The following is a 23,554-nucleotide window of genomic DNA, read 5'->3' as shown; positions in this document are numbered from 1 at the left end:
CATGCAGAGTTTTGCCGCCAGCCTTCCAGACCTCTGGGGGGATTCCATCCATACCTGCTGCTTTGCCACTTTTCAGTTGTTCGATTGCCTTATATGTCTCATCCTGGGTGAGGACCTCATCCAGCTCTAGCCTTAGGGGCTGTTGAGGGAGCTGGAGCAGGACGGAATCTTGGACTGAGCGGTTGGCACTGAAAAGAGATTGGAAGTGTTCTGACCATCGGTTGAGGATGGAGATCTTGTCGCTGAGGAGGACTTTGCCGTCTGAGCTGCGCAGCGGGCTTTGGACTTGGGGTGAGGGGCCGTAAACAGCCTTTAGAGCCTCGTAGAAACCCCTGAAGTCGCCAATGTCCGCGCTGAGCTGGGTTCGTTTGGCGAGGCTAGTCCACCACTCATTTTGGATCTCCCGGAGTTTGCGCTGAAGATGGCTGCATGCTGACGGAAGGCTTGTTTCTTCTCTGGACAGGACGGCTTTGTAAGGTGAGCCTGGTGGGCAGCTCGCTTCTTTGCCAGCAGCTCCTGGATTTCCTGGCTGTTTTCGTCAAACCAGTCCTTGTTTTTCCTGGAGGAGAAGCCCAGTACCTCTTCAGTGGATTGCAGTATGGTAGTCTTCAACTGATCCCAGAGGGTTTCAGGGGACGGGTCCGTGAGGCGGGTTGCATCGTCGAGCTTTGCTTTGAGGTTTGCCTGGAAGTTTCCTCTCGCTTTGTCTGACTGCAGGTTTCCAACATTGAACCTCTTTCTGGGGGCTTTACTGTTCCTGGGCTTTGGCTTGAAGTGAAGGTTGTATCTATCTGGTGTAGGCTTCATGGTCAAGAGCTTCATTGCCTCCAAACTCGAAAACCTTCCGACAGGCCACTCGGACCGAATCATGTCCATGCGACTCCCCCTTCAAAACAAGCGTTGCATCACCCTCATCAGTGTCTATGCTCCAACCCTCCAGGCGGAACCAGCAGAAAAGGACAAGTTCTACACCAACCTGCGCAACCTCATCCAACGCACCCCTACAGCCGACAAGGTTGTCATCCTTGGCGACTTCAACGCTCGCGTCGGCAAAGACTCAGAAACCTGGCCAGGAATCCTGGGCAAGCATGGCGTCGGCAAGTGGAATGACAATGGGCGCCTCCTGTTGGAGCTCTGCGCAGAACAGCGGCTTGTCATTACAAACACCCTTTTTCAGCAGAGGGATAGCCTTAAGACTACCTGGATGCATCCCCGATCCAAACACTGGCACCTCCTGGACTACATCCTGGTGCGAGAAAGTGACAAACGAGATGTGCTCCACACCAGGGTCATGCCCAGCGTGGAATGCCACACTGACCACCGGCTGGTTCGCTGCAAGCTTCATTATCTATAATTTCAAGATAACTAGCCTAAAATTATAACCTTTTTGTCTGATTATTGTTTTAAATCTTGCTTTCATGTCCTACATCAATACCAATTTACATAAAAAAAACTCCTTAATCATATAGAAGCCATTGAAATATCAATTTCAAATTTGTAAAACTTGCTTTAGCGGTAGCCAGGAAGTGTATAGCTATTACTTGGAAATCAGATTCCTAGCTGAGTCAGAAATGTGTAGTTGTGTTCCACTGGAGAAGATTACTTACAACCTGTTACAGCATGTTTTTAAGAATATGGAACACGTATTTAAGATACACGGGGGTTAATCTTTGATGATTTCCCCTCCAGTCTCCAATACCACTATCTCCAGTATCCCTCGTGATGTTTATGTCAAGACATTTATCCCTTAAGGGAGGAAGTAAGCTCTGGACGAATCACATAATGATAATAATGCTTTTGGAAAACAGCTGATTTTGTCACATTATATGGGTGAATTACCTCTTCTTTTTCTCCTTTTCCTTTTGGGGGGAGGGGTTCTCTTTTTCTTTTAAGGATCAGCACAGTGTGTAATTTTGAATTTACAAACAATAGTGCAGAATTTGATAATTGTGATAATGTGCTGATTCTTCCTTCTTTGTATATTAACATAGAGTTTGGTTTTGCTATGTTATTGTATATATCTGTAATATTTCTTTGATTTAATTTGTTTTGTAATTCCATGTTGATTGAAAATTAAATAAAATAAAGAAAAAACAGATAGGCTGTAATTACGATATGATAGTCCACTTTAGACTTCAAGAAGCCACAGAACAATTTTTTAAATTGAAACTGGGAATGAGCAATTCACTAGTCATAACAAAGACAAAAGAAACAAACTCTTCACGAGAAGAAGCAAAGGTAAAATGAAAAGCAAAAATAAAAACTAAGCAAAAATTCATGAAGGTAATACAGAAAATCTTTTGAAGGCACTTTGACAATAATCTATATGATTAAGGAGTTTTTTATGTAAATTGGTATTGAAGTAGGACATGAAAGCAAGATTTAAAACAAAAATCAGACAAAAAGGTTATAATTCTAGGCTAGTTATCTTGAAATTATAGATAATGAACCAGGATTGTAATTTGAAGTGATAATAAAGCAAATAATTACCATGCAGCTTTAACAGTTATTCACATTTAATATTGGATTGTTTTTTTTTAAACAGACGTACTCTACCTGCTTGGCTGAAGCAAGCAAGATTTTGGTGTACATGTACTTTGTAATAAAGTGTATGACAAGTAAGACATTATCAATAAAGTTTGCTAACATTTGCAAAGATTCCTTTTTCTTGCTGGAATAGAATACAAATTTGTTTGACCCAATTCATTACTATTAAATACCCAGAGAAAAAAGACCATCATCCTACAATTTTAAATTTAAATTTCTTAAATTTATTTTTTAATTTAAACATACAGCAAGGTAACAGGCCCTTTTGGCCCATGATTCCATGCCACCCAAATACATCTTATTGACCTACATCCCTGGAGGAAACCCACACAGGCATAGAGAAAATGTACAAACTCCTAACAGACAGCGTGGGATTCGGACAGTTGTCCCAGTCGCTGGTGCTGTAACAGCATTGCACAAACCGCTATGCTAACCATTCTCAATATACACGTATTATCTAAAAACAATGAATATAGAGTTCTAATTTTTTAAAAAAGTTGATAAGATTGATGCTAATTTTACGGGCCCAGAGGACCCTAAAACCCAGCAGCAATAGAAATTCACCAAGACAAATGGTTACTTAAACAAAAGTTGCTTTTAACAATCTTTAAACATGAAAACAGGATTAAACTTTAACTTATTACTATTTACTTAAGCCCCTTCTAATTCTAAGCGCACATGTATGTAATGTGTGTTTAAGTTCAGAAAAGTTCTTTGGTTCACAGTCCAATCTCACTTCTCATTCCTCCAAGTTCACTGATTGCAGGCCATTCTTATACTGTGCACAGAATTTAACATTTATAAAGTTCACCAGGTTTTAGTGCTTGAAAGGTAAATGGTTACCGCTCAGGAAGGTTCTTGTCAGTTTTCAGAGAGAGATTTGTTGTTCTAGGACACAAACTGATTTCTTCTAATCAGCTACGCTTGCCAAAGAAATTTGCCCCATCAGGGTTTTCCAGACGATAACCTCTTTCTTTCAGGTCACCACAGATTTCCTTTTTGTTTCTCTTATACCAAGTAAAACATTAGGTAGTCAGTCCTCTCCTCCTGTATGAACCAGAAGGACTTTGACCAGGCTGAACTAAGCACTCACAACCTGTCTTCCAAATGGGGTTTTTCCCACAAGCTTGACAGCTTGTTCTGTTCCAGTCCCAGATGCTCCTGCTGACTGTAAAAATGCAGAACTCAATCCTCTCTCTCAGAGAAAAGCCAGTTTTACTCTCTCTGCTTTCAAAACCACATGACCCTCTTAGAACAGCAAGTTCTCTTTCAGACAATCTGCGGCTCTGACGAGATTTTTCATCTGTTGCCTTTTTGTAAACAACAATCATTAGTGAAGCCTCTTGGGCACTTTCTAAAGCTTTTGCAAAGGCTCTTGTAGCCGGACTGTCCAGCATGAGCAGACCTCCAGTATTTTAAATAAGATCTGTTTTAAAGTGTTTGTATTTGACCTACACAAAAAAACCTGCCCCAATTTATCACCCAAAAACACATCTATAATCTGTCACAACTGGTATCAGGCAATTCTTAGACTGTGCACAGAATCTAACATTTCTGAATTTCACCTGGCTTTGGTGCTTGAATGGTAAATGGTTACTGCTCAAGAAGGTTCTTGTCGGTTTTCAGAGAGACTTGTTGCTCATTGGACACTCACAACTGATTCCTTCTGAACAGCCACTTCAGTGTCTGGCTAAAGAAACTTGCCCCATCAGAGATTTCCAGATGATAACCTCTTTCTTTCAGGTCACTACAGAGTTCCTTTTTGTTCCCCTTATTTGAAGTGAAACATTATACAGCCAGCCATCTCCACAAGGACTTTGACAAGGCTGAACTAAGAACTCAAAACCCATCTTCAAAATGGGGGTTTTCCACAAGCTTGCCAGCTTGTCATGTTCCAGTCCCAGCTGCTGCTGAACTGTAGAACTGAATTCTCTCTCTCTCTCATTCAGAGAAAAATCACATGACCCTCTTAGAACAACCAACTGCACTCAGACTGCAGCCCCAGACTCAATCTTCTGAGTTTGTTCATCTGTTTCTTTCCAAAACAATAATCCATTACTCCACAGCATGTTCAATTAACACCTACTTGTAAAGTTCTTATAGGCATTCTTCAAAGTTTTTGCAAAGACACCCTGAGCCTGGACTGTCTGGCTTGAGCAGAGCTCTGGCATTTTAAATGAGATCAGTTTTGAAATGTTTGTATGTGACCTACACTAAAAAAACCCTGCCACAATTTATCTCCCTTTAAAACATATCTATTTACAACATAACATAACCCATCACACAATGATAACCTCTTCTTCCAGGTCACCACAGAGTTCCTCTTCTTTTCTTTATTTCAGGTGAAACACTCTGGTCAGCCATTTCCTCTTGTAAGGACCACAAGGGTTTTTCAACAGGCTGAACTCCAAACTCACAACCATCTTTAAAATGGGGTTTCAAACAATCTTCCAAAGCTTGTCATGTTGCAGACTCAAATGCCACTGCAGAACTGAATTCTTTCTCTCCAAAAGAATCACTTTTTTCTCTCTCTCTGCTTGCAAAACCACATGACCCCCAAGGGTCCAGTCCCAAGTTTTGAAATATCTTATCAGCCTCTTGAGCCTGGACTCTTCCATTTGCACCTGTTTTTGAAATTCGTTAGCAGTTTCATTGTTTTTAGCAAAATCACTGGAGTCTGAATATTCAGCTCGAGCAAAGCTCTTGCATTTTAAATGAGATCTCTTTTGTTAAGTGTTACCATCTGTTTGTGAAGTGACCTACACTCTAAACCCCCACAATCTACCTCTTTTAAAAACATATTAATATGTAATATAAAATATAATATAACCCGTCACACCATGAAATCATTCCAATTTCTTCTTTAAGATTCAGCACTCAATATGCAACAAACTTTATCATTATAATTGAATGACTTTTGTAACATTAGAAATGGAATACATTTTCTCTTTTCCAAAACTAGCCCAATGTAAATTATAAAATGCCTCATTTCTCAGCAGATCTACCAGTTAACACAAGTACATTTAACTTGTGGGATCCAACTTCAACTACATCCTCCAATCATCTTCAGCTCCACTTCCATAATATTGAGGGAAACATCCCCCATTCTCTCAGATCTCACCATCCCAGAATGTCATCCAATTATCAAAGCATGGTTTTTTAAATCTATTAACAGAAAGTGCAGTAATTCTTGCCAAGATATTCCTCCCATTACTGTACTTTATAAATACCAAGGAATAGCTTTTATAACAATTTAGAAGAATGAAACATACAGCAGCAAAAAGTCCATATCCTCGAATGGCAATTGAGAGCTCTTTATTGCTTGATTCCATTGTTCGAATTATCTTATAAAATTGTTGCATGAAATACTGCAACTTGTCTTCATGCAAATGTGCATTTTCTTTCACTTGTAAGGCAATCTGTGTATGAAAAAGACAAAATAATGCAAATTAATAACTGAGCCTGCTTTCAGTTGCACTGTGATCTAGAAAGAATTGCAGTTGCAATGTTTCACATGAATATATTTATCAATAGGATTACTGGTAATCATATATCCTCTGCAAAACCAATTTGGGATTTTTCAGGATCTGGTTTATGGGAAGGTATTTTTTTCCTTTGAAATTAGATCCAATAACAAGAGCATTGGGCATGGTGCTTAATAAAGAATTTAGAGAGGTTATTGCAGTGTGAACTGAGATGCAATAAAAATATGAGTTTTCCATTCTATCCAGGATTCTCAAAATAAATTGTGATTTTGGATTTAAAACTTAACAGAAAACATAGTAAAAGCAAACTAACTAGATAAACTGAATACTGTATTCAAGCTTTGTTTCTAGCATTTTACCACAACAAGCAAATGAAATTCTATCCAACAGCTTCCTGCCATTCCAGGATGGATGAGAATCCAGCATAGTAGCACTGTGCAATCAATCATAGTCCTGGTAAAGGCAGCTTCCATGGCCACTACCACGGTCCTGGCTCTGCCACAGGTGATTAACAGTCATGCCTTGGCTGCCATAGCCACTCCTCTCAATCTCCCAGTAACTGCAGCCTTTCAACTGAACATGTTGACTATCCAATTCCCTCCATGAAGACCATTGAGTTCCTCCAGCAATTTGTTTTAAGCTCCATCGAGGAGCAGATATTTGTCTTTCCTTGTTATTTAAAAAAAAGCAGCCTAGCAGACTTGCAAATATCACATGATCAAGAAACCATTTGATTGGAAGCTACAACATGAATGGTAATGTATCAATCTATCTCTGGACTGTCCAACAGAATGGTTCCAACTCATGAACATCATAGACATCGATATCAATGCTGCCAATTTTACAGTTCTGTCAAAGTAAAAGGTTTTGACAATCATTTGAAAATGTGTCACAACCACACAGAGCCTGGACACTGACACTAACCGAAAAAAACGCAGGGTTTTTCTTTAGTCCCATAATCAGAATTTCTACATTTCTTTCATAATGAACCAATGAAAAATCCAAACAGAATGTGAGTATGCAAATAGGAAAATAAAGACAATTGAAAGAGAAGATACATTTCATTGGGAAAATAAATGGATAATACATACCTTGAAAAGTAACCATATCTTTGGATTTAGGCTTAAAGCCATTAAAATAGTCAATAGGCTAATAAAGTGAAGAGCTACAAAATGGTCAACAACCAATTTGGGATTTATTACAACCTGTTTTACTTCTCTGGGGCTAAATTTGAAAACAATGAATATCTGCTAAATATCAACCTGTATTGCCTGATAAACAAGTCACTAAAACGTAATACAGGTCAATAAAACCACAAACACAAAACTGAATTCTAGGAGGGCTGCAATCAATAATAGAAGGGCTATACCAATAATAGAAGGGCTATACTATTTTATTTATTCAGAAGCTAGTTTAACTCACATTTGGAGTATTGTGAAGACTTGTAGTCTCTTCAATTAAAAGATACAAAAATAATTTTGTTCCAGATTCCAGCATTTGCAGTTTCTTGAGTCTCACAACAATTCTTGACTTGAACACCACCAAAACTAAGGAATATACATCTCATGAAAGACTAAAACAGAATATAAATATGGTAATAGGTATTAACTGTGAATTGAAGAGATTATTCTTTACCCAAATTACTAGTTTGATGAAATGGTCAGCATACAAGCATTTAATGGAAAGATAGACAAGTACATGGGCAAAAGACGTTATCGAAATCAGACAAAGAAGGACATAGACAAGTTATTGAGGAACAATATAAACCTGCTGTATGGAATAACTGTTTTTTGTGTATAAAATACCATGCAACAATTATGAAATACTTCAAATCAAATTTTCAGTTTTATTCTTTATTATTTTATAACATTTCTTGTGGTATGATAATCTTTGCTGAAGGTACGAAGCATTGTGGCCATTTGAGAACATCTTGCCATGGCCCTGCAGTTTCAAATGGTTTTAAAATAAAATCTATGTCAAATACACATTAGAATAGTACTGTGATTGAAGGAAAATGAATTACCTCTTTCAGGAAACTTTCAAGAGCACTATAGGCAGCTTTTTTCATTTCATTATTAGTATGGCCACAACATATGGACATTGCTTCAAAAAGGGTTTGGCAGTTGTCCATGAGGTAGGTGCTGAATTGATTAGAATGCAATGCAAAAAGACGCAACGCAGCTGGGCAAAAAATAATGGAAGAACACATTAAAATCTTGAATTCCCCACAATCCTTATACTTGATGTCCTCTTTGCATCCTGTTATACATGATCAGAGGAAGAAATTAAGATGATGTTATTGAACCTCACATTTGCTGGATGGTCATCCAGTACAATGGAAAAATTAAAAATGATGTTCATTCTCAGTCAACATCAAATGAGTTTTGGTAAAGGTTAACATTTACACACCTCCACTGAGGACAGAATGAACTGAGTGGCCTTTGCACAGATGACCAATCTTCAATGGTCAATCTTATACTGAGAATACTCAGGGAAATTCTGTAAGTATTTACGGTACATATCAACATCTTTGATGTAAAATGAGGAGAAACAATAGCTATGTTTGCAAATTTAATAAGGTATCTTTGAATATTTTTACTGTATTAAAATTTCCTGCATTACTGTTATTAACATTTCCTTAACTTTGTGTCAATATTATTAAAGTGCAGCTTCACATCCCTTGTATCTCCATCCACAAATATTTCAACATTGAACCCTTCAGTCCTGGCAATCAAATCAATTAAATTTCAAATTGTTATTAAGTCAACTTGCAAAGGGATGAAGAAAAACAAAGAAACCTTACCTATAGGAACTGCATATCTCTTCATGTCAAACTGTCAAAAGAAACATGCGCATGTTAGCAAAGTATGACACCCTTTATCACTACTGGCTGATTAGTTTTCTTCTCCACTTCCAAGTAATACAAGATAACCCATTTTTTTTCTTACATTTACATTGAATACACCATGTACTGAGCTGTTTTCTGCAATAAAAATATTTTTTGGACAGCTTGCTTCCTGTCCATGCAGAACTAACTTTCAAAAAAAGTGGCTCTTCATTCCACACATACTCCACTGGACAGCAACTTACCATTAATAGAACTACACAAGTACTCCAATGTTGAGAGGAAGAAATTAATATGATGTTATTGAACCACACATATTTACTGGATGGAAATCCAGTACAAAGGAAACATTAAAAATTATTTTCACTCTCAGTCAATAGTTTTGCTAGAGGTTATTTTACACACTTTCATTGAGGACAATACCCTATAAAATAAGCTCTGGCTGGGGAAGTTTAGAGGGGTGTACAAATTTACAGTATAATTTTCTGATCTAGGCAGAAATTCTGCAAGTAATCAAAGGCTCAATCCATTAAGAAATTAGGATATTAATTGAGGAGTTATGATGTTATCATAAATTTTACCAAACATGCACATTTCAACATTCACCCTTTCCTTACACTTTTGTGATCACTAACTTTGTAAATTCTCCATTACTGGAATGGTTTGCTAACTATCAGGTCTGCTGACACTAATCAACAGGAAGCAATTAAATACAGTAAGCGGAATTTGTAATTATCTGAAACAACAGCAACAATAACCCAAATCAAAATCCTGACCAATTATTCAAAGGGTTCTGTTAAGTTAAAAATTCCAAATTAAATTTAATGAGCCCAAAAAAATAAAACTAAGGCTTTTAAACAATTAGTAACCTTGAATTTTAAGTTATTGCCACCGTTTGTAGATTCAAAAATGGAAACATAGTGCCAAAACAAACCTTTTGGACTCTTCTTACAAAATGGTTTGTTCATTCTAAATATTTAAATGCAGTAGCTTAGCTGATTTCATTCACCAGCCCTCATCTTAGTTCTATATTGGACATATAAATGAATGACAACGTTATAGCATCATTCAGCAATTTGGTGAATGTACGGTGCACGAACATGTGGACTTCCCTCATTTCCTAGTCAGTATTTCATATTAATTTCTACACATGATTCATGCAAAATTTTTAAACCTGCACTATTAAATCAAAAACATTAGAAAACATTTTGATTTTCTAAAATAAACATTTCAAGCCCAAACTACTGTGCGTGTGTGTGTGTGAGAGAGTGAGAGAGAGAGAGAAAACAATAATTTGATGGTGCTAAATGCTACACAGGTGACTCCTATATTAAGTGGGTTGCACTCTTAGAAAATGGGCCGTATTGCAATTTTTCCATAATGCGAAGCTGCCCCATCTGTGCATGTGCCAAAAAATGAGAGCTGAAAAAAAATGAAATTTGTATTTATTTACTTTTTTCACATGAATTCTGAGAGCAAATTCTGTATTAGTATCTCAAATTTTTGAGCAGTGATTTGTGAATTCTGTAAGGGTGCACGTCCATTAACCGAATTGCAGCTACGCAGGAGTCGCCCATCATTTGTTTTGTCAGTGGCTGAAATCATTTAATAACTCTTTGAAAAATAGTCACCTTCAAATTCAATCTAGCAGTGCAGGCATTTTTAAGTATTATGGGTTTGCATCACTTGTAGTTTTCAGTCATAACCAAAGCTTCAGATGATGTCATTTCCTCCCCCACACACTCAGACACATGAAAACCTTGTTCAAAAGCACCAACACAGACTTGTTCTGGATCCCAAATTCAGTGGCAATATAGCATCTTTTTCACTTCTTTAGTACCCATCTCTTCTGCCACATATGGTTTCAAGGTAATCTCACAGCACAATCTCTGAGCTTTCTAAACTTTACTGGACTGTAAGACAGCCTCATTTAATTCTGCCACTTCTAATTCAAGACTTCTCAATTCTCACAAGACAATATTTCACATTTACTCTTTTATCCTTTATTTCAAAGAAAATGTTCTAAATAGATAATGTGCAACTGAAAACTCACCTGCCGATTTATGGCTTTCAATGCATAGTCAAAAATATTCTTTGATGTCTGTGGATCTATTGGAGAAAAGCAATTGTAAGTTGTCCTTTTTTCCCTATTATTATGGCCAGATAAGCATGTAATGCAAACAAAAACCCACCTTCCTCTCTGGATTTAGTGAAGTTAACCATAAGTGCCATTAATCCTCTGAGGCATCCCGAAACTACAAGTAATTTTGGTTTTTTTGTTGCAGAAGTCATCTGAGGAATTAAAAATTGTTAATGTGTTAAAGAATGGCAAGGTAAATTCATTAAAAAAAAACTAAAAACATGGAATAGATCTTAAAAACCAATTTTGTTGAATACGGACATAAATTTTTGCACCTAAACAGCATATTACATTATTTAAGAACAGTCAACTGCAAAATTCTGATGATCTGCCCTGCCTTGGACATTAGAAAGCTGGGCATCCAGTTTTTCTGGACTGATGGGCCTCATTCCCATTAATCCTACAATATACTTTTTTTTTAAAGATGTCACATAGTAGAATAATACACGTTACAATAAACCAATAAAGTTTTAAGGGAGCTTGGGAGCCAAAATCTCAGAATGGAGCAAACATCATATGCTGAACCTAATACTAAATGATTGGGATTGCTCAACAGCTGGAGAATAGTTATGGGAATCTTACTCTACTCTCCAACTTACACTGGAGTAACTAAGAAAGGTTAGGAATATATACAAAATGGACAAACATTAATTTTTGTATGGAATAAAAAGGAAAAAAAAGCACATTTTTAACCCCATCCAAAAAAGGGTCGAGGACAAAGAAACACACCAAACCAATTAACAAAGACTTATTTTGATTTTAGAATTAAGCATTTGATTAAACATTACGTATTTGACACATAAAGCAACCAAACTTAATGCAAGGCTGGGACACAGTGACTGCTGTTAAATGGACTCAAAGGGATATAGAGACATGCTAAGTAAAAGAGCATTAATGTGGCAGAAGGAATAAAATGTGGGAAAACCTAACTTCCTTTTTAAATGATGAGATATTGAAAAGGATTAATGTTAAAAAGAACCCAAGTGTCCTTGCAAATAAATCACTGGAAGTTAGCATGCAGGTGATGCAAGCAATGAGGAAGGCAAACAAAATGCATGTTGGCATTTAATACAAGAGGATTTCCAGACAAGAGAAAGGATGTTCTTCCTGATCTATACATTGCTCTGGTGAGACTACGTCTGAAATATTGTGTACAGATCTGGTCTTCCCATCTAAAGTGATAGTGGGAGTACATGAAAACTTACCAAAATATCTCCTGGGATGGGAGGATAATCCTCTGAGAGGTCACATAAAGTTAGGAAAAATAAGAGGGATCTCACTGAAGTGTACAGAATTCTTACAAGACACGAGGAGTAAAATTACTTAAACCAAGAGTCATGGTGTAAAAGATCAATCATTCAAGACTGGCATAAGCAAACAATTTCTTCATCACATTGCAATGAAATTTTGGAATTCTGCACTCAAGACGGTTATGGAGTCATATTCACTGAATATATTCATGACTGAGATCTACAGAAATTAAGGGAATTAAAGAATGTGGGTTTAATGAACATAGAAGAAAGAAATCTACAGCACAGTGCAGGCCCATCGGCAAACAGTGTGGTGTCAACATAAAAAACCTACTCTACCAACTGCTAAGATTTACCTTTCTGTATAACCCTCCATTTTCCTCTGTTCCATGTGCCTATCTAATAGTCTCTTCAAAGATCCTATTGTACCTGTCCCCACCACTGTTGCAGGCTGCACGTTCCATACACCTTTCACTTGGCATGATGAAACTACCTCTTACACTGTCCCCCCCATTGTACCTGCCCTCCCCCAATCCTGACTTCCACCCATGTACTTACTCCAAAGCACCTTAAAACTATGACCACTCTTGTTAGCCATTTCAGCCCTGGGGGAAAAAACCCTTGGCCATCCACACAGTCAATACCTCTCATCATCTTCTACACCTCCATCAGGTCACGCTTCATCCTCCATCCTCTGCCTACAAATTTGACCTTCGGAAATGAATCTGTCACCTCTCAGCCCAGTTTTTCATCCTATCAAGTCCCTTTGTAATATCTAGCAACTTTCCAGACTATCCACAACACCACCTACTTTTACTGTCATCCACAAACTTACTAACCCACTCTTCCATTTCCTCATCCAGGTCATTCATAAAAATCACAAGATCCCAGAACAAATCCCTGTGAAACACCACGAGTCACCAACCTCCAAGCAGAATACAAACCATCTACAACCACATTCTGCCTTCTCTGAGCAAACCAATTCTGTCTCCATTATGTGAGGCCTCATTGGATTCCATGCCTCTCCATTAGCTTTGCATGGGGAACCTTACAAAATGCCTTAATGAAATCCATGTTCACTACATCCACTGCTTGATCTACATCAGTGTAATTTGTCATATCCTTAAAGAACTCAATCAGGATCTTGAGACATGATTTCCCTTGATGAGTCATGCTGACTATCCCTGATCAGATTATGCCTCTAAATGCTTGTAACTCCAGTCTCTCAGGATCTTCTGGTCCATAATTATGGTATGTTGCCTCCCAGGAGACAGGTCCCAGGGCCAGGGACGTCTCAGATCAGACTTCAGGTTTATTGTCAGAGTACATACATTACATCACATACAATTCTGAGATTCTTTTTCCTGTGGACAAGGCAGAATTACCACTTAATGGTAGTGCAAAAAAAGATTGTACACCATGTACACATGAAAGCAAATAAAGAACTGTAAAAACATAACAAACATAAACTAAATTTAATACAGAGATAATTAAAGAATACAGTTGTGACTGTAGTGGTAGTAGCATCCTGCATTTTGTCATGTTCGAGGTGGGTTCCAAAGACGTTGGAGTCACCACTGTAGCATCTGCTAAAGGCAGTGCTATTGAGAGATGTTCACACAACACGAAGTGAACCCACTTCCTGTGAGGGGTGCACTGGCCTTAGAAAGTCAGCTCGTCACGGCATCACTCCCCATCCAGCAGCACGCAACACGGAAGCGGCGCTGTCCCCCGGGCAATCCGTGTCGCCAACCGTGGGCTTCTCCTCGGAATGGAAGGGGGGCCCGCGCCGTCTTGTGTAGGATGACTGGGGTGGCAATTTGGCCCGTGCAGTCGCTCAGCCCTCTGCAGTATATTTTCCCTTACTGAAATTAAATGTTTTCCCAAATGATATAGCCATAGATGGGTGTGATGCTTCACTACCAAATGAGCTGAACATTTCTATGCCTGCATTGAGGAGAATCCAACAGTGCCTACACGAATCCCCACAGAGGCTGAGGACTCTGTGATATCTGTCTCTGAGGGCAATGTCAGAACATCATTCATGAGGGTGAACCCTCGCAAGGCGTCAGGCCATGACGGCATGCCAAACCCTGGGCATCTGCACCCCTCTGCAACTTGGATGGCATGGACTCGTGAGCTGAAATGGCTTGTTACTATGCAGTATGTCTAAATTAAATTAAAATAAATTAAATCCCTTTCCTTCTCTCTGTCAGTCTATATTCCTCACTAATTAATCTATCACTATTGCTCTCCTCCTTTCTTCCCTTCCCTTCTGAGCCACCAAGCCAGACTCTATGCCAGTGATCCGGTTGCTGTGGTTTCTCTCTGGTAGGTCCCACCAATATCCAAAATGGTATACATTATTGAGTGCAGCAGCACCAAGGTTCTTCGCACTGACGCCTCTTCCCTTTCTTTTGACAGTCACCCAGCTACCTGCTTCCTGCCTCAAAAGAACAACTGCCTCCTTTTGTCTTATCTATCAGTCCCCCTGCCTTCCACATGATCTGGAGTTCATCCAACTCCAGTTCCCAAACTCCGTCTGTGTGGAGCTGCAGCTGGGTGCACTTCTTGAAGGTATAGTCATCAGTAACTGCCCTGGCTGCCATTCCCACTGTTCAATAATTGAAGACTTCACCTTAACTCACCTGGTCTTATCTTTGTCGTTTACCTTGATGGCTCCTGTCACTTGCAGAGCCTCCTCAGCCTCTGCTCGCCAAAGTTTCAGTGTCCCACTCTTACATTGGCCATTCTCACAGTGGTTGCTGCACTTAAGTTCCCTTTCCTTTTATTGGCTGCAGTTAATTAGCTAATAACAAACTAGCATGCTCCTACCTTTGATGTGGATATTTCATGATCTCATTGAAATGAAAAGAACATGGAAGAGCCTACTCACCTACTCTTGATTCTATATCTTATTAATAAAATGGAAGGAAAGACTGAAAGACTAAGCAGCTTCAAGGTTTCAGTACCACTGGAAGGAATAGAGAAATGAAACTACTCCTCATACAGAGGATACAAAGAAAGAATGCATAGATCACTGATCTTGAAGCTAAGGAGATACAGGAAACATTCAGGAATTACAATACAGCAGGAAGCCATTTACCCATTTAACCCATGCAGTCCAAAAGCAGACCAGATTAACACATTTCCTAAAAGAAAGTCTCAGCCTGTTGGTTACAACTCCTCAAGTGTCATCCTTTCAAACAGTTCCAAACTCTCACTTCCCAAAGAGTGAAAATTAAAATCTTCAACTCCAACTGAAATTAATTGAATTGTTTATTGTCACATGTACCAAGTTACAGTGATTTTTTTTTGTGTGTGCCATTCAGGCATGTCAATCTGTACAATGGCAGGGAAAGAATAAAGATAAAAAATGCAGGGAATAGTGTTATAATAAAAGAAAGCTTCAAGGTATAGTGCTATTTCAGACCGAGGTACAAGCTATAGAGAAAAGTAAGGTTAAACAATGCAAGGCATCACCTTATACTAATAGGAGCTCCATTCAAGGAAAGAAATTGTCCTTGAATCTGAACGTATGCATTTTCAAACTCCGGTAACTTCTGACCAAAGGGTCAGGGGAAAGCATGTCTGAGATGGGATGGGTTCTTTAATATGTTGGCTGCTTTCCCAAGGCAAAGAGAGGTGAAGATAGAATCAATAAAGTGGAGGTTGGTGTGCTTGATGGCTTGAGTTACATTTGCAACTCTGCGACACCAATTCCCACAACAAGCTATGATACATGTAGACAGAGTATGTTCCATGATGCATCTATAAAATTGATAAAGGTCACTGGAGACATGCCAAATGTATTCAGGCTTCTGAGGAAGTAAAGGCATTGTTTGCACTTTCTTGGCCTGAGTATCAACAGTTGGGCCAGGATGTTTGAGGGAAGGTGTGCTCCACCATTTCAGTTCCACAGAGGTATGTGTTCCATCCTTCTTCCCAAGTTGGTAACCAATTCCTTAATTTTGCCAAGGGAGAGATTGTTATGTTGACACCATCCCCCAGATTCACTACCTCCTCTTCTTCATTATTTGAGATCCATCTTACAATTGTGGTATCAGTACTTAGTCTCACAGTCATGAGCATATAGAGGATCTTTGGGGATTGAATAACCAGTTTTGTGAGGGCAACAGCGTTTCACCAATCTTCACTGACTGCTGTCTGCAAGTCAGGAAATTGAGCCTTTTCCCCTCTACTAAAGAAAACAATAACTTAGCTTGGCTATCTAGCCCCTAAAAGCTTAAAATTTCAGTTTAAAAATGTCTACCTTTATTTCAAAAACCCTACGATAACTAGTCGCTCCTCAATATTTTAAACCAACATCTTCATAGATTTTGTGCCATCACATTCTATCTGGTGGGGGAGGAGGGCAGAACTCAATACATTACTTAGTTGTTGCCCAAATGGTATTTTCTATAGCTTAAGTACACACTCCTTTTATTTTCATTCTATGCTTGGGATGATAAAGACAAGCAAACATTTACTGTCTTTACTTCCTTACCTGCATAACCTTTTCAGTTCTATGTAAAACAATACAAAACCCTTCAATTTTCCTGCACTTCATTGTTTTCTATCACTTCATTTTTTTCCTACTAGATAGAAAGAAAATAGCCTGAAGATGCTTACCCTGGACAGCGAATGGCTCTAATATATTCAAGATTTTATTGGACACTTAATGTAGCACCATGCCCATGGCACTTGAAAGCAAAATTATCATACAAAATATATTAGGACAGATTGCCAAAAGTATGACCAAAGAGATATATTTTAAAGGTGCCTTAAATTACTGAGGGAAGATAAAAAGTCAGACAGGATTAGAGAAGAAATTACAGATCTTAAAGAATTGGCAACTAATGCATAGAAGCTAGTAGTGAATTAATTAAAATCAAGGATAAGCAAGTTATCAGAAGTAGAGGATGGCCATTAGTGAAATGTGGTTGCAAGAGGGTCAGGACTGGTAGCTCAATGTTCTGGGCTTCAGTTGCTTTAGGCACAATAGACAGTGGGGGGAGGGTTTGAAAAGGGGAGAATATATCACAGCTGTGCTCAGGCAGGGCAGCTGAAGAACAGAAGAGGTATGATCACACTCATGGGGTTGTATTATAGATTGCCCAATAGTCAAGGGGAATAGGAGGAGCAAATCCGCAGAGAGAAAGCAGACAGCTGCAGAAAACATAAGACTGTAATAGTCGGAGATTTCAATTTTCCACATATTGACAGGGGCTCCCATACTGTAAAAAAGCTGGATGCTTGGAGTTTGTCAAATGTGTTCAGCAAAGCTTTGCAAACCAATATATAGAGGCACCAACTAGAGGGAACGAGACAGGATATATGTGTAGGAGAACATTCTGGGTCCAGTGATCATAATGCTTTTAGTTTCAAGTTAATTATGAAGAAGATGGGTCTGGGCCTCAGGTTGAGATTCTAAATTGGAGTAAGGCCAGTTTTGTAGAAATGAGAAATGATCTAGAATGTGTGGGTTGGGCTAAGTTGTTTTTTGGCAAGGATGTGCCAGGTAAGTGGAGGACCTTCAACGGTGAAATTTTGAGAGAAAAAAGTTTGTATATTCCTGTCAATATCAAAGGCAAGGTTAGCAGGCATAGGGAACCTTGGTTTTCAAAGGATATTGGGGATCTGGTTCAGAAGACAAGAGGTGTATAGCAGGTATAAGCAACATGGAGCAAATAAGGTACTTGAGGAGTATAAAAAATGCAAGATAAACCTCAAGAAATAAATCAGGAAGGTGAAAAGAAGACATGAGGTTACTTTGGAAGACAATGTGAAGGAAAATCCTAAAGGTTTCTACAGGTATATGAAGAGCAAAAGAATAGTAAGTGACAAAATTTGTCACTTTGAAGAACAGAGTGGTCAGCTTTGTATGGAGCCAAAAGAGATGGGGCAAGATCTTAAGTGCTTTTTGTTCCATCAGTATTCACTCAGTAAACAGGCACGTAAGGAAAACAAGCAGTGAAGTCATGGAAATGCTTGCTGACTTAAAGCAAATAAGGGTAGATAAATCCCCAGGGCCTGGCAAAATATTGAGGGAAGCTAGTATAGAAATTTGGACCTGGCAGAAATATTTAAAATGTCCTTAGCCACGGGTGTGGTGCCAGAGGATTGAAGGGTAGCTCACGTTGTTCTGCTGTTTAAAAAGGCTCCAAAAGTACCCCTAGAAATTATAAGCTGTTGAGCCTGACATCAGTAGTAAGCCAATTATTGGAAAATGTTCAGAGATCAGAAATAGAATTATTTGCATAGCCAGAAACTGATTAGGGGTAGTCGACAAGGCTTTGTGTGTGGTAGGTCATGTTTAACCAATCTTATAGTTTTTCAAGGTGGTTACCAGGAAAATTGATGAAGGAAAAGCTGTGAATGTTGACCTTCAAAAAGGTCCCACATGGGAGGTTAGTCTGGAAGGTTCAGATGCTAGGTGAAACAGTGAATTAGATTCGACAATGGCTGGGCTGGAGAAGCCAGAGTAATGATGGATGACTGCTTCTCAGACTGGTGGTGTGCCTCAGAGATCGGTGCTGGGACCATTATTGTTTGTCATCTTTATCAATGATCTGGATGATAGTTTGGTAAATTGAATCAGCAAGTTTGCAGATGACACTAAGATTGGAGGCGTTGTGGAAGCGAAGAAGGTTTTCAAATCTTGGAGAGGGATCTGGACTAGCTGAAAAAATGGGCTGAAAAAATGGCAGATGGAACTTATTGCACACAAGTGTGAAGGGTTGCATTTTAGAAGGACAAATCAAGAAAGGATATACCCCGTAAATGGTAGGGCACTGAGGAGTGCAGTAGAACAGATGGATCTGAGAATAAAGATATATAATTCCCTGAAAATGTCAACATGGTTTTGATAGGGTTGTAAAGAGAGCTTTTGGCATATTGGCCTTCATAAATCAAAGTACTGAGTGTAGGAGTTGGGATGTTATGGTAAAGTTGTATAAGACATTGGTGAGGTCAAATATGAAGTGTTGTGTGACGTTTTAGTCACCTAACTACAGGAAAGATATCAGTATGATAGAAAGAGTGCAGAGAAGATTTACTAGGATGTTGCCTGGACATTAAGAACTCATTTACAGAGAAATTTAAGCATGTTAGGACTTTATTCCGTGAAGCATAGAAGAATGAGGGGAGATTTGATAGAGGTATTTAAAATTATGAAGGGGATACGCAGAGTAAATGTAGACAGACTTTTTCCACTGAGGGCAGGTGAGATACAAACTGGAGGACAGGGATTAAGAGTGAAATGGAAAAAGTATAGGAGGAACATGAGAGTGAACTCCTTCACATACAGAGTGGTGGGAGTGTGGAACAAGCTGCCAGCTGAAGTGGTGAATGCAGGTTCAATTTTAAATTATAAGAGGAATTTGGACAGGTACATGGATGGGAGAGGTATTGAGGGCTATGGACTGGGTGCAGTTCAAAGGGACTAGGCAAAAAAAAGGTTCGGTTCAGACTAGAATGAGCGAAGGGGCTTGTTTCTGTAATGTAACGTTCTATGGTTCTTTGGAAATACCTCCAGTTCAAAATTTACAAATACCTCCAACAGTTCAAAGGACTGTGGTGATAATATAGGTAAGAATGAGAAAATGGAGGGCTCTAAAAACAGTGATAAGAATTTTAAACTGAAGGCAAAGCTCAACCAGATGCTTAGACAAGTGAACAAGCAATGAGTGATGGAATATTCAGACAAGGTGTGTTAGGATATGGGCAACAATACATTCATCAATATTTAAAGTCATATATCCTATAAAAGGAGGTAAAATTACATTTTAAACTGGATTATGTTAATGACTGAATTCCAATTAACTGACATAGAACATGTGGCCAAAGAGAGTTCCAGAAACATGAGCAGAAAGGAAGTTTAAATGTTCTTAATTATTGGGATCAGTCAGATACATCACAGTGGTTTTGAGCAATTCCATTAATTCATACATAATTGAATGTTTAAAAACTGTCGATGCTGGAAAACCTCAGTGTTAGGCAGCAAATTTGAGGTTTTATATCTGTTTCTCTTTCTGCAAGTGCTATTTGACTTGTTGAGGATTTCTAACATTTTCTGTTTACATTTCTATGTATTTGTTTCTTGTGAAAAGATGTATTATTAAAATGTTAATAGGCCAAACAATTCTTTTCAACAAAATTGTATGAAATATAAATGATATTTAAACCCACCTGTGTTTTTAACTCACTTAAGAAAGCACGATAAAGTTTTTCTGAATTTTCAAGCATCTCAGCAGGTTTTACTTCAGCTAAAACCCCCAGAAGCTCGTATATCTTCTCCAGTACTAAAAAGACAAGTCATTAAATAAATATTAATGAAATAATTGTGACTTAAACAATTTATATAATATGCCTATTAAGAATCTTAAATTATATTAGAAAGACAGGGGTCGGACAATGTAAATCAATAAAAGATGGGTGGGCCTAACAAACTGGAATGGAGAACATGATGTGTTGACAATGTATGCCCATTCCTTCTGAAGCAGGAGCAGTGAGCTTCTCCAATTAATAAAATTATAGCTGTTTTCTATCTCAATATCATATTCTCACTCTTTCCCTTTGCACTGATTGGCCTACCCAGCCCTCTGCATATAGTTGAGTTCACCATCCTCTGAGTCAAGAGGCCTTCACTGCTAGATATCTTCTGCATTAGAAACCAAGACTTCAGGTATCAGGTGCAACAGTACAGCTGGACTATCCAAGTATGCTAATGGCTGTGCCCACTACTTCCATGTTGGAAAGTAAGGTCCTTGCTCTCTTTTCCAGGTTGGTTTTCATGATTGATAATTATGTAACAAGCATATTTTGGATTCTATCTTTAAATTAACACTAAATTACGCAGCTATTTGGCTGGCCTTGTTAAATCAATTGGCTATGTGTCTTCACCTTCACTATCATTGTTTTGTAACCCACTGGCAAGACTGTAGATCTGGGCTTCCTAAATGAAAGTTTCATAGAGGTGATGTGGTGCATCTGAGTGGGCATAGTAATGAATTTTATATCATCTTCTCAATGTTCTGCAAAGATTGTGGACCAAGGTGAAAATAGGATGGGAGAAGATAGTTTGATATCAAGTTAATCTCAGCATCAATGCTTTCAGCCCAGCTGTTGAGTATGAACGTGGTTTACGGCTACAGAATTTATGGCAAGTATAATCTATGTCTGTAATCTGGTGTTGTATGCAGTTATCTGCTAACTTATCCTGTAACTGCTTCATTTGGGAGAGAAACTTGTATGAGTGATTATGTAGGCATTGTTCTGGGTAGTGCTTTATTTTTGAATAGCTTGTACCATATGCGAGCTGCGAAATGAGGACACAGATTGCCGTAGATAATAGATGATGAGAACAGGACATTGAGGAGATCAAAATCTAGGGATAATGTGGCATTTATGATACATTCAATGATCTTGACCATGTTCCTATGTGTGTAAAGCTGGCTTCTTCACAATGACAACCTGCATAAAAACACTTGCAAAGTCATTGAGCAACCCCATGTGTGTAAAGCTGGCTTCTTCACAATGGCAACCTGCATAAAAACACTTGCAAAGTCATTGAGCAACCCCATGTGTGTAAAGCTGGCTTCTTCACAATGACAACCTGCATAAAAACACTTGCAAAGTCATTGAGCAACCCCATGTGTGAAAAGCTGGCTTCTTCACAATGACAACCTGCATAAAAACACTTGCAAAGTCATTGAGCAACCCCATGTGTGTAAAGCTGGCTTCTTCACAATGGCAACCTGCATAAAAACACTTGCAAAGTCATTGAGCAACCCCATGTGTGTAAAGCTGGCTTCTTCACAATGACAACCTGCATAAAAACACTTGCAAAGTCATTGAGCAACCCCATGTGTGTAAAGCTGGCTTCTTCACAATGACAACCTGCATAAAAACACTTGCAAAGTCATTGAGCAACCTGCTCCCCAACAGAACAGAAGCATTGCTGAAGTGTCAATTGGTGCAGGGTCTATGAAATACAGACTTGCTGCCCCTTCTCAGGATGAAAGCCTTCAAGGTCTAACCAGAACCTCAACAGCAATGCCCTTACCACTACTTCTTTGTGGGCAATGCCTCGGAACATAGAATTATACTACTTAATTGTGTTTTTTTTTCAGTTCTTGGGTGAGCAAATGAGTAGTGTTTAAGTTGACCTGCTACTTCTGCTGCATAATTAGAACATTTGATGCATTGACTCTTGGCTTTCATCTAGGCTACGATCCTAAATGCCACTTTCCATAATTCTGTTCTCACCCCTCTCCTCAGACATTTCCTTTGCCCTCATCTTTTGACTCAAGTCTCAAGATTCAGCAGATCATGCTTTAATGTGAGCAGTTTGGGATCTTTTCTGGAAGGATATAAGGTTCACTAGAATCATCTCTGAAATGGAACGGTTATCATCTAAGGAGTGCTTGATGGCTCATTGGAATGTAGAAGAATGGTGGAGGGGGGGAGGTAGAAATCTCATTGAAACCTATAGAATTTTGAAAAGACTGGATAGAGTAGATTATTTCAGATTCGTTTCCTATTTACACCTCCTTTGCACATAGCTTGTGTTATTTTTTTCTCTTTTCTGTCTTCTTTTAGCAGTATCACCATCTATTATTCAATATCTCCTACTCTCCAGCCAAAGACCTCCATTATGCTTTCAACTCTTCAAAACCTATTTCAAATCAAAATTTTCAGAATCTTAATAAAAGCTGATTGATCTGAAACAACTACGTTTTGTCTGCAAAAATGCAGCCCGACCTGCTAAATATTTCTATCTTTACCTCATCTAACTTTTTATCTTCTCAAGTTAAGTTTATTATCATCAGATTCCACAAGTACAACCCGATGAAACAGTGTTCTCTGGTCCTCGGTGCAAAACATGCAGGCATACAACCAGACATAACACACAAACAATAGTCAATATCTATGCAGGACAAGTAATCCTATACCAGTATGTTTCCCCGTATCCTGTTCTGAATACTGAAAAGGTCCAAACACCAAACTTTTTTGCTGTGCCGACATGATGTCACAAGTTGAAAAAAACGTATCACCTGACTTGCCCATGTGGGGCTCTGACGCTCTGAGGTGGTACACCACCGGCCTACTGCACGGGGAAACCTCTGTACCTGCAGGAGTGTAAGGAGACAGGACAACACCTGGCCAGCTGTCAATCAGTCGGCCTGAATGGATCAAGCCCCACTCGGTTGGGTGTCAATCACCCTCCGGGATATAAGCCTGTGTCAGCCTCCCGAGGCCTCACTCAGAGTTGCTGCAGCTACAG

At 38.8% G+C, this 23,554-nt stretch overlaps 1 protein-coding gene across 3 annotated transcripts in view; it reads right to left on the bottom strand.

Annotated features, from left to right (window-relative positions):
* Positions 1-23,554, bottom strand: part of prkdc (protein kinase, DNA-activated, catalytic subunit) — a 287,184-nt gene that overhangs the window by 222,247 nt on the left and 41,383 nt on the right. For all 3 annotated transcript variants that reach the window (XM_069921531.1, XM_069921532.1, XM_069921533.1), the window contains exons 6-11: positions 20,458-20,570; positions 11,070-11,169; positions 10,931-10,986; positions 8,836-8,866; positions 8,056-8,213; positions 5,820-5,966 (exon numbers count right to left, since the gene is read on the bottom strand). In XM_069921531.1, coding sequence (XP_069777632.1) covers positions 5,820-5,966; positions 8,056-8,213; positions 8,836-8,866; positions 10,931-10,986; positions 11,070-11,169; positions 20,458-20,570 — 605 coding nt within the window. The remainder of the gene's footprint in view (positions 1-5,819; positions 5,967-8,055; positions 8,214-8,835; positions 8,867-10,930; positions 10,987-11,069; positions 11,170-20,457; positions 20,571-23,554) is intronic.

This window comes from Narcine bancroftii, chromosome 2 (genome assembly GCF_036971445.1).
Source record: "Narcine bancroftii isolate sNarBan1 chromosome 2, sNarBan1.hap1, whole genome shotgun sequence".
Classification (NCBI taxonomy): Eukaryota; Metazoa; Chordata; class Chondrichthyes; order Torpediniformes; family Narcinidae; genus Narcine; species Narcine bancroftii.
The sequence above is the reverse complement of the archived record's forward strand: the minus strand, read 5'-3'. Positions and strand labels throughout refer to the sequence as shown.